The sequence below is a fragment of the Uranotaenia lowii genome, unplaced genomic scaffold, assembly GCF_029784155.1.
Source record: "Uranotaenia lowii strain MFRU-FL unplaced genomic scaffold, ASM2978415v1 HiC_scaffold_340, whole genome shotgun sequence".
Classification (NCBI taxonomy): domain Eukaryota; kingdom Metazoa; phylum Arthropoda; class Insecta; order Diptera; family Culicidae; genus Uranotaenia; species Uranotaenia lowii.
The window spans coordinates 32,555-45,277 of NW_026598246.1; the positions used below are offsets into that span (position 1 = coordinate 32,555).

Sequence of the window (12,723 nt, forward strand, 5' to 3'; positions counted from 1 at the left end):
ATAATAAATTCACAAGCGTTCCATTTCCAGATATCCAAAATCCACATAAAACGATTCCAACTGAAAGCCACAAACTGGACCGTTCCGAAATACTTAGAATACATTCATTCAACAAACAGCTGAGGCACGTTTCGTACCAACTACGGAATCTAGATTTTTCCCGCGCTGACATCCACCACACAGTTGTTAGATGGTGAAAAATGAGGGTTATTCAATTTTGTGACTTTCCCAGTTTTGTGGATGCCGTTCTAAGCTGTAACGTTTGCCGGAGGGCCAAAAGATGAAAGACGGAAAAAAGTAAAACCGGAAACCACAATCGCCTCGGGTGTCAGTTTCGAGAAAATATCGCCCGAGTGTCAATCAGATAATCCAAGAGTTAAGGGGCGAGTGTTTGAAGCTTGACCATCACCCGGTTTTGAGGACGAAATTGGTTCCGAAAGTTTCTACACCCAGATGGAGCATCACTGATAACCCGTTTGAACAGTTAGAAGTCGTAAAGAAGGGAAGAAAAATGTCATGAGTGTCTGAAATTCTAAACCACCTGTTTGTAGAAGAGTCTGAAGACAAAGATTGAAAAATTGAAATTTATTCTAATGTCGGGGAAAACAAACATTCTTGATAACCTACCTGATAATTTGTAGAAAATGAGATTTCCAGAATAAAAGGAACCTTAAAAATGAAACTTAGATATGCATATTTTCTTCAATTTTTTTTATCAAATTGATCTTTTTTGATATAAATTTTTCAAAGATATTTTTTTGTTTAATTTTGTTTTTTAACATCTTCTAACTGAGATTATTTTTCCTCTCATTCCCCAGGACGTTGCCTTCATCAATCCGGCGAATGTGGTGTTCGTGTACATGCTGGTCCGGGAGCTGGTGGATGGCGAGGAAACGAAAGAAGCTGAGCTGCAAGCTGCCGTCCTCACCTGCCTGTACCTGTCCTACTCGTACATGGGCAACGAGATTAGCTACCCTTTGAAGCCGTTCCTGGTGGAGGATTCCAAGGAAAAGTTCTGGGACCGGTAAGTATTTACGGTATTATTATCCCGAGCTAGGGAAAGAGCATGAGATTAGTCCCTTTGACCGGGGTCTGACACGATGTCAGAACAGGAGGATTCATCTCGGCTTGATGGATATTTGATTTTTGGAAGATGTCATGGAACTTGAATACTTTATCTTTCGTTAAAATAATTGTTTTATTTTTCTCAACTCTTCGAACTGGTTTAAATAATTGTGTTGGAAATATTTCAAAAGCAGCTTTATTTAAACACTCAGCAGATTATACCAGATGATACAAACTAAACTAGATGTATGTATATCTCTTCGAAAAAATCTTGTTATATAACTTTTTTTTTTAAACTCATAACTATTAAAAGATAATCTGTTAAAAACACTTTGTTTAAAAAACACCAAAAATAAGTTTTGCCAAAGTTTTGGAAAGATTTTAGTTTCCTTGCCTTTTTTAAATCATCATGCAATTTGAACGATGATTAAAAAAAATCTAATATTGATGTTTCTTAATCTGGATATGGACTCGTGTGTTATACTGTTATCCGATGTCAATGTTTTCTTCCTTAAATGTTGTCGAATCATTCTCACATGATGGCTGATTCATCGTTGGTATTGTTGCTGATTAAACAAAATGTGAAGTTTAATCATACATGGATCAGGGGCAATAAAAAACCAATAATGTGATTTTTTTTAACAAATAGGATTTTTTTCTATACTTAAGCTCCGCTCCGCCTCTCTGTGCGATCATCAAGGGTTCGCTCTGTACGGGTCTTCCGTTCTTACCTAATCTAGTTACCACGATGTAATATCGTTTTCTTTTTTTATTTAATTTTTATCGGACTGCTAAATCTGTTTCAAAAGATTAAGGACTAGCCACTCGTAATACTCCGGACTACGTCTGTCAGTCAGGCGCACCCAATATATCACATTTCGAGAATCCCCTGAAAAAAAAGCAGTAGTACTCTTAACTCCAAACGTCATTCTCCTAAGTTTTTAATGCACCAAAATGAGCAGGTTCAGTCCGGTCACGCCGTAACTTTGTTGCATAACTGGACGCTGTTTTTTAACGTTTTTCAAACGAATACCTACACTCAGGAATGAAAAAAATTCAAATATATTGTCAATTGCATGAGTTTTTAGACTATTGAGAGTATCTGATTTGTCAGATAACAATTCCGCACTCACTTAAACCATCACATTCTTTATATAAACTATCATGTGCTAAAAGTTGACAAGGGACTATATGAAAAAAGGACCAACATCAGAGTTCAGTTACTTCAAATTATTTCTACCAAAAAATCAACTTTCATACGCACCGTTGCCGTCTTTTACAAACTGCGCAGATTGCACCTATTTAGACCCCCGTGCAAATAAGTTGCGCGCAGTAAAATCTGCTCACAGTACTATACATAGACAATGACTCAAATCGATATTCTTTACATCTTTGGATAAAATTGAATTAAAAACAATTGCGACTGGTGTGTTAGTAAAAATTGTCAGTGAATCCATAATTTTTTGGCTAATTTTTCAGTAATTCGAAAAACGCCCGAATAATGCATGATTTATTTGTTTCACTTACATTCTTGTACCCGAATGTACAGAATGCATTCTGTTTTCTGTTCGTTTCTTTTCATTTGTTGATCGGTCAATTTTCGTTATTAAACTCCTTGGTTCGCATTTCTAGCGTAACATTTAAAAAGGGCGAAACTAGCAGTTAGCTCGAAACGAGAAAAACGCGTTTGAAAATTCGGAACACCTATTCAAATCCTATTTATAAAATCAACCACTTTTTGTTCAACAAAATCAAGAAATGTGCATTATATTCTCTTATTGTTCGATGGTTATCAAGAACTTTAACTTTTTTCACGTAATTTCAGAGATTTTCGAGTTTCGCCCTATTATTGTTTTCGATTTCAGTTACGCCTGCAAGTTTCGCCCAATTGATCGGCCGTTTTTGTTTTGGTTTTGAAGTTACGCCCGTTCATCCTACACGCAAAAACTAATTAGGCCGTTTTGTCACACACGGTCAACTCAGTTACGCCTTTTGGCTCTACACGAATAGAAAAATTCACTCCATTTTGAATAGGCGTAACTTCACGTTCCAACGAAAATGCATCAACAGGAAGTTTCGCCCAATTGAATTTTATCAATTTTTTGAAAGTTTTAAGTAATTTTAAGATGAAACCGCATTTGATAGGTAAAGTGCAACCGCGTGCATCCGGATTGACCGTTAACTCGATTTGTTTACATTTGGCAGTTTCGCCCTTTTTAAATGTTACGCTAGATTTCATAATAATTTTCGCCAAAACAATAACGATTATGCTGTTTGGAAATGTGAAAATCAGAAGCGAGCAACGGCTGATTTGAAAAACTGACACGGGTTATCTATGTGTGCGTCAGTGCGAAAATATTTCTGCGTGGAAATTATTTGCACAGGAGTCTAAATAGGTGCAATTTCCGCAATATTACTTTTCATGGATTTTCACGCTTTACCGTGCCCACTCACAGAGTTATTTTTTCGGCGTGTATTATCGAACTATTTTTCACCGAGAAATTTATCGATAATTAAAATTTATGCATTATATTTGTTTATTATAATTATTTGTTTATTATTATTAAGTTCATCGAACATAAATGTTTAAATGAATATGTTTAGTTACAATCAAATTAGTAAAACATCTTGGACTGACGAATTCGACGAATAAATCGGCTGGATGATTCTTCGAACTGATGCAGGTGCTCAGCATCCTGAAACATACGCATCATTGCACTGAGTGGCTCATTGTAGCCATAAGATGTTAGGTGGATTTGATGTGACAGCAACGAATTAGATCGCAGAGTTCGCGACGGGGCACTGAGGTTTATCATCCTTAGAAGATTTGGCGATTGAACTTCTCCATTCATAATCTTAACAATGAAAGAAGCCTGTTGAGTCTTTCGGCGATATGCGAGGGTTTCGAGACCCAGAAGCTGACACCGATCCGAATATGCTGGAAGATCTTCGGGATGACGCCAAGGCAGGTGTCGCAAGGCGAATCTGACAAACCGCTTCTGTACACGTTCAATCCTCAAAATCCAACTTAGTTGATACGGAGCCCAGACCACAGCCGCATGCTCAGTTATAGATATGACGAGGGCGCAGTACAGTGATTTCAAGCACAAAGGATCTTCGAATTCACGTGACACTTTGGTGATGAAGCCGAGCTGACGATTCGCTTTGTTGATAACTGAAGAGCGTTGACTGTTGAAAGTGAGCTGCGCATCGAGGATCACGCCAAGATCAACCACTTCAAAGACCCTTTTCAAAAACTGGCTGCCGATACTATAGTCATAACGGATCGGGGTTTTATTCCGATGGAAAGTTATCACAGAGCATTTTGAGACACTGACTGTTAGTTTGTTCAGTCTACACCATTCATCAAACTGGTTCAGCAGAGATTGGAGGCGAATGCAATCAGCAGTACATTCCACTGGCAGAAATATTTTAAGGTCATCAGCGTAACCAATTTTCGTTCTGTCTTCTAGGCTAGTAATCAGATCGATAAAAAATAGCGCAAATAATAATGGCCCCAAATTTCTCTCTTGGGGGACGCCAGATCGATTGGTAAAAGGATATGAAATGCTAGTGCCGTACTTGATCCTTATGCAGCGCTCGGTGAGAAAGGATTTCAGCCAAGCAATCATGTTGTCATGAATGCCAAGCTTGGCAAGCTTAGCGAGCAAAATCTTATGGTCAATCGCGTCAAAAGCAGCTTTGATATCTGTATACACCGCATCGACTTGTTTTTTATTTTCTAACTGATTGAGGCAAAACGACGTGTATTCTATGAGGTTAGTACTCACCGATCTACCAGGCATGAAACCATGCTGTTCGGGGGCGATGTACTGCGATGAAGCGCGTAAAAGGGCTTGGCCAACAATTATTTCAAAGAGCTTATACCCTGCAGACAAACTGGTAGTACCACGATATTGCTTAACATCTCGACGATCGCCATTTTTGAACACCGGAAACATGAACGAATTTTTCCATTTGTCTGGAAATTTTCGTTGCTGGAATGATCTGTTGTAGATCCTAGCCAGAGGCAAGGAAAGAGCTTCGATGCAGCGACGATAGATAACAGCTGGAATCCCATCAGGCCCAGGAGCAAATGAGTTTTTAGCTTTTTCGCAGCGAGCTCAATAAGATCTTGATTAATTTCAAAAGTGTTCAATTCAAAAGCATCGACAGGTACATGATTGATGGCTTCACTGCACTCTCTTTTGGATGAAAAACTGACTTGAAATGCTCTGCAAACAAGTTACACACGGTGTCTCTGGGAGAAAACATTATTTTTCGAAAATAAGCATCGCTCATTTTTGCACCATTCGAAAGCTGGGACTTTCCCCTTTCATTTGAGCCCAAATTTGAAATAATCCACCGGGGGGTCTAGAACATTTTATTTTTTTGAAGATTTTTTAACTTTTTTAATAGTTTTTTTCAAAAACAAAATCATACTAATCACTGTGAAAACGCTCGTCTTACCTTTAGCGTTAATCCATCATCATATGTTAATAACATGATTTAATAGGAAATTTTCCTGGCTACAATTTTGTAGAAGACATCAAAGTGATACAAATCGAAAGAAAAGAGTTGGAATGTCACAAACGGAATGATTATTATTTCATTTAAAAAATCTAATAAAATTTCTCATCACTGATTGTACTAAGACCAGAAAAAGTATTCTACGAGCTTAGCTATTGATTGTAGAGTGTATAAATGTTCAAAACGGTTTTTTTACATTAGAAAAATCAATCTTTCACATAATATTGATCAGGATTATCTGAAGTTTTGAGCATTTATAGGGTTTTATTCTGGAAAAAATATCTCCCGCATTTTTTGAAAATTTAGTTATTTATATTAATTTTAAGCTAAGTTAGTTTGAATACTTTATGAACAAACATTTGAGACTAGGAAAAACATAAGATTTACTTCCTACATTTAAGCCCAAATTTTAAATAATTCACCTGGATTTCAAAATCAAACATCTTTGTTGAAAATCTTTCATCCTTTTTGATGATTTCTGAAAGTTTCCATTCTTTTTACTTTTGATTGATTAAAAACTCTAGACACGGGTATCACAAGCATGATAAATTAACATATATAAAATTTAAAAAAAATCAACCAATTGTTTATGTTTGATTGCATTTATTAGTGTTTTTAGAGGCACTCGTGTATGTAAAAATGTGGTCGAATTTAAGTTTTCAAGCAAAAATCTAGATTGTTCATTTTTCTCAACAGTACACGAACTGAATCTAATGTCTTTCATTGATTTTTTTTTTTTTGATAATAGGGAAAAAGAAGATTAAAAAATCTCAACATCAACTTTGTTTTTAACAATTTTAAGAGGTTGATTTGATGTTATACCTAGTTACTATTATCTGAAAATATACTCTCAATTCACTTTAAGCTGTCAGATCTGAAGTCATTAGATTTTTTGGGGTTTATTTATTTCGTTTTCTGAAAATGTTGCATTTGTTCAAATTGATGTTTTTTTTTTTCAAATTTTCTAGATAAAATAAAAAAAAACATGGAGTTTTATCTGATAGTATGGAACACTGCAAACATTTGTCTGTGGATTTCTGCATTTTTGGCTTTCCCCTGGAATTTTATTTTCTTACTTTTATGGTAACAAAATATAACATCGTGTCATGAACGGTATTTAAAGCAATGGCTTGAAATGCTTAAAATAATTTTTCTACATATACATATTTGCCCAGATTCGGCACTTTTTCAAAATGTGTGCTCAAAGTATGAAATGAGTGACAAAATTTTCAAGTCAAGCAAGTGCCATATTTTTTTTATATCGCCGGAACAAATTTCAAATGTATCTTTTGTCATTTGCAGTTGAAACATCACGCAGAGGGGGGTGGAGGGGGGGAGGCTCGTTGATTTATAATAAAAATTAATTCAAATTTTCAATACATTGGAAAAAAATGAACCAAAGCTGGCTTGTATACAATCTATATTGCACAAAATCAAACATTCGAGAAAATTAGGACCAAACATTTGAAAAAAAAAAATTCTAAAAGACAGGTGATATTACTCCCATCTTCTATTGTTTGGCTTTCGCTCTTTCAACTGTTTGAGTTTTCGAAGAATGCATCAAATTTCTGTTTAAAATACCTCAAAATTTATTTATTCCCCATTTCGGGATTTTTGAAAAAAACGGAGTGACAAAAAAAAAATCTGATATCTGATACCCCAAAAATGTTCATAATTGTGGTAATCCTGACAAATTTTATGTAAAAGATTAAATTTTTTATGAAAATAAAGCATTTTGAACATTTATACACTCTACAATCAATAACTAAGGTCGTAGAATACTTTTTCTGGTCTGAGTACAATCAGTGATGAGAAGTTTTATTAGATTTTTAATAATCACTCCGTTTGTGACATTCCAACTCTTTTCTTTCGATTTGTATCACTTTGATGTCTTCTACAAAATTGTAGCCAGGGAAATTTCCTATTAAATCATGTTATTAACATATGATGTTGGATTAACGCTAAAGGTAAGACGAGCGTTTTCACAGTGATTAGTATGATTTTGTTTTTGAAAAAAAACCATTAAAAAAGTTCAAAAATCTTCAAAAAAAAAAAATGTTCTAGACCCCCCGGTGGATTATTTCAAATTTGGGCTCAAATGAAAGGGGAAAGTCCCAGCTTTCGAATTGTGCAAAAATTAGCGATGCTAATTTTCGATAAATAAAATCGTTCTATCAGAGACACCGTGGTTACAACATGCACCTGGAGAGTTAGCAACAGCGTCATTGTAAATTACAGAGGTTTGTAGGGAGCTCGATTTCCGTTTTGAGTTCACAAATGTCCAAAAACTTTGGGGGTTGGTGCGTAAACTAGATTGTAAACGCAAGACGTGGCGCTTATAAAGTGCTGCATTTAGTTTGCGGTAGACGGTGCTTGCTGCTCTAAACTGTAGTTGAAAGTCTCCTGTTCTTTCTTTACGAAGTCTGCGTAAGCATGCATTTTTCTCGCGCCGTAGTTGCCGTAAAGTAGGCGTGCTCCAAGCAGGTGACACAGGTGGTTTAAACAAAGGAACGTGAGAATTCAACCAGGTGCAGATCAAATCACAGAACAATTCTGTCATGGCATCAACCGATGAGGTACCGAAGAGATCGTTCCAGTCAATGCTATTCAAATATTGTGCGAGTTGTGAAAAGTCCATTTTCCTGAAGTTAAGAGCTCTACTCCTACGCTCCATAGAGTCTGATGTGGCTTCATTCGTAAACAAAACAGTGGGTAAGTCGAAGACAATTGGAGGGTGGTGAGAATCAATCGGTACCAAAATGTCGGGAGCATTTCTGATTTTGACTAGTTCTTCACTCGAACCAAAAACCAGATCGAGAATCCGACCAAGGTGAATTCTGATTGCATTCAATTGAATAAGATTCAGCGAGTCCATTCCGTCAATCAAGATAGCAGAGGCAGCATTTAAAGGAGTTACATTCAAAAGCCTAGCACCTGTATCAGTTTCTTCCCACACCAGACGGGGTTGATTATAGTCGCCAAATACTAGTACGGATTCATCAGTAGCAGCGCGTGCACAAAGTTCACGAACAGTTGATACATGGGACTCGAAAACGTAAGTGCAATTACTTTTGTCGGGTGGCACGTATATTTGGAAAAGTGACATGAGTGACATCTGGTGGTGCAAATTGGAATGAAATGTAAAGCGATGGGTGCACTGAAGAATTATTGCTTTTTTTGGGACATTGGCTCTTATCCTGCACCGCGCTTGGCGTTACGATAGTCGAGTCACCCAAGTCACTCTATTCCAGTAGTCGGTTTAGGTGAGGGAAGTCACTTCAGATCAACTTTTACCCTATTCTCGTGGGTGAGAATCGTCGCATTCGGATGACGATTTTAGGTGACAATTGTCGGTACTTTTTCAGGTAGTGACGAGATAAAAATGAAATGAAACATTACGAAAATTACAGAAAATTACAGAAAATCGGAGTTGTAAGTTGTTGAAATTCAATAAAAATGGGGGGGGGGTTAGTTTAAGGAGTTGGTTTTATTTAAGGGATTTCTGCTGCTAAATCTGGCTGAAATAAATTTCAAACTGTTTGTAACCGATAAGTTGTTTAAGGTTCATGTGATACTTATAAAGAAAATTACAGAAACGTCCGATGCACGGTGCTGCAGATGGACATGTCTTCAGCACTTCGATAATGAACGGCATCCTCCCGGGTGTAGCTGGCATTTTCGGCCGTGTACGTTCCGAGTAGCTCGATCATGACTTTCGAGGCCAGCTCACTGTTTGTATCCTTGAGGACATCGAGCAACAGTCGGAGTACAGCTTTTGCATCTGCTCATTCGATGGCGGACTCTGAGTGAATTGAGCCTTCAGCTGATCGACTCCGGAGAAGACTTCCTTTACCTGATCGCACTGCTTGGCCACCTAAATCAGCGAGGAAGGCGGTTCCAGCTTGCAAAACAGACGCCATGAAGATTGCAAGCAAACACGAGCAAGGGTCGGTTCCTGGGCCTCGGTCATTTTCTCGATAATCGATACCACCAAATTCAGGACAGCGTCGATTTCTTCCACCAAATGACCGGCATCCGAGCGAATCATCTTCGATTTTCTTTGGAAGACTTGTCCTCGCGGATTTCCGCCGCAAGCTGGCCGCAACACGTCGCGAAATGTCCGAAGAAAAAATCAAAAACATAAGTTTGACAGTTTGTGGTTGATCCAGTCACTCAGCTGGGAATGAACATCTGTCACTTGCTTTCACCCACGGTGTACAATATCACAAGGTGATATATTCCCGGTAATGACGAAATTGTTATCCATCTAGAGAGCCTCGGTGTATGCAGCATTATCTTACGCACGCAAAGCTTATTGCTTTGCACGCTGTTCGAAGATAGTACTGATGTCACTTGTTTACATTCAAACGAGTTTTTTACTCGTGGGAGTAGCCTACCTTGTTTTATTTTTACCGTGGCTCTCACCTCACTTATACCAACTGTCGGAATAAGGTGACAATTCCCAGGTAACAATTTTAGCAGCGGCAATGTGGCTGATCGATTGGCGCGAGTCTAGTGGCTTGGTATGCCAGACGTACTGGGATCGATTCCCGATATCGTCAAGAATACTTTTAGGTTCGAATCCCATAAGTGGCCGACAGGTAAAATGTGTTTCTTCTAATAACTGACTTTATAATAAGAATGTTCAATCAGTTGCCAGCTGGTCAGGTATATACATGAATGCCGGAATACCTGTTAGTAAACTAGTCCACCTGATTGATTCGTTCTTCCAAAATATGTGAGCACTTACTTAGGCAGAAACTGCGGTGAATCCGTTCACCGATGGTGGATAACCAACATACGTATACAACATAGGTATAAACAAGAATGCAACAGGGTGCTGTGCAATAATGGCAATATTGTGAATGTTCATTAATTTTTAGGAATCGTCACCGGTGAGCTGGCAACAAAACACAGACTTCCGACAATCTAGTACTTCACTTTTCTTTGTCGGAAATCTTTCCGAAGTCGGAAGTCCGGACTTCCGAAGTATAATAGCGTCAGCACTGAATTTTACTTCGGAAGTCCGGACTTCCGACTTCCGAAAGACTTTTGACAAAGAAAAGTGAAGTACTAGATTGCCGGAAGTCTTTGTTTTGTTGCCAGTCCACCAGCGACGTTTCTAACATTTTTATTTAAATTCAGAATAAAATTTAGTGCTGGCGCGTTAATAGCAGAATCATGCCTGGGCATTCGATCTACGAACAAACAAGGAATCTCGAGGTTTCCTATTTCTTTAGAAATCGGTTGCCTCAAGCTTGTATGAGTGCCATTCGTTTGGTTTTTCGAATTTACTATTGAATATTGCTTAACGAAGCCGGGCGATGTTGAGAAGGTGTCCATCGTCGTTTTTGTCGGTTTGGCTCCCTGAAAGCAACCTGTGCTTTTGAGTATGGCGTTGAACGAGGTAAGGTTCATCAACACATACTCATGAAATTTCAAAGACTGGTACAGGGTGACAATAAAGTTCCCGTCCTTTTTTGTAAAGCTTAAAAACCATAACCCTGCTTAATACTCAATCATAACGAAAAAAAGTCCAAGATAAGCTCGAAATTCTCTTCCACGTCCTTAAAACATTCCTTCAGTCAGTTGCGAATGCCTCCGACGATGCTCGTTGTCACTTTCTCCGTAAATGTCGTTCCAGACCTATGTCAACGCCATTTTTAGGGTCATTTCCGGGGTCTTCTCACTGAAAAAAGTGTATGGAAATCTCTGGTAGATTTTTTAAAAAATTCATCATAATAGATATTTTAAGTTTACATTGGATCATCTCTCATCTACGGAAGGTGAACTATTTTTGTTCATTCTTTTTCGGTTCAAGCCAAGATTCCAAAGAACATTACTATTGTTTGGTTGATTCAATTTGATTATATATAAAAAAAAAGTTCTACAGTATATAAAAAATGCGATAATCTGCCATCAAAGTTTTGTACAATACCACTAAATATACCTGTTTCAAAAGCGATAGATTAAGTGCTTGATATGAGATGAAGTATGAAGTATCCAGTTTAGATACCTTGCAAAAAGCCCTTGAAAAGGTGCTGGAGTATTTTTAACTCCAAACGTTATTCTCATAAATGCATCAAATCAGCAAGCATTATTCGAGTCACTCAGAATTGTGAACGCATGAAGGTCATATTCGTTGTTACATATCTGTGATTATAATATTTATTGAACGAACACTTATGAGAGTCAAAATTTCCTTTAACAGAAGGCTTCCTTACAAGACCAGAAAATTAATGTGTACGAGTGGACGCGAAAGTCCTCTGAGGTTTAAGCGTCAATAAACTATTTAAAAAAATGTATACTAGTACGAGTGCTTATTAGTTTTTCATTAGCAACACTGTTGTCTTGTTTCGATTTGTTTGAATTTGGAATAAAAAATAAATCACAAAAAATTTGTTTCACTACAAGCAACTTCCGGAAGATGTTCAAGACCATGACTTTTTTCGGAAATTCCGGAAAGAGTTCAACAATTTATGAGTCGTAAAACTTTAGTCAATAGTCTGTCCGATAGATTTCTCTGTCTATTTATTTGAAGTATTGTATCTATACCAAGTTTGGGGTGTTCACATGAAACTTTGAAAAAGATTAGAAGTTTTTTTTAACCGAACTGGCTACCAGTGTATTTGTACTGCCGGATAGTGCAGCAGTGTTAGCGTTTTATGAAAAAATCTTCAATATTATCGATGTCAATATTTTTTTTAATCGATTTCAAAGAATTACTGAGCACTTAATCTTCCTCTTTGTTTAGCTAGGCTGAGTATTCAATTCGCATCCCTATAAACAGTACATACAGATTATTTTACTAACGCAAATATTTTTCTACCCACTTCCAGCTGCCTGCTGATCGTGAACCGGCTGTCCTCCAACATGCTTCGGATCAATGCCGAGCCCGGTTTCTTCACCGAAATCTTTACCGAACTCAAAGCCTGCGGCATGAACTCGTCCAGCGCGACCAGCAACGGAAACCTGCCGTGTGGTGCAGCTTGACGCAGCAACATCAACGGTGGCAACAGCAATTCCGTGACCCTTCAACAGCAGCAGCAGCAACAGCAACAGCTGCTACAGAACAGCTTGAACAACAATAACATCACCGGCAGCAGCATCAATACTAGCATTAGTGGA

General features: G+C 37.7%; 1 protein-coding gene across 1 annotated transcript in view; it reads left to right on the forward strand.

The window, feature by feature from the left end:
- The window catches only part of LOC129759955 (cyclin-dependent kinase 5 activator 1-like), a 31,679-nt gene extending 18,990 nt beyond the window's left edge, over nt 1-12,689 (forward strand). The window contains exons 2-3 of the mRNA XM_055757537.1: nt 819-1,024; nt 12,435-12,689. Of these exons, the coding sequence (XP_055613512.1) occupies nt 819-1,024; nt 12,435-12,588 (360 nt within the window). The 3' untranslated portion in view covers nt 12,589-12,689. The remainder of the gene's footprint in view (nt 1-818; nt 1,025-12,434) is intronic.
- Nucleotides 12,690-12,723: the final 34 nt, after the last annotated feature.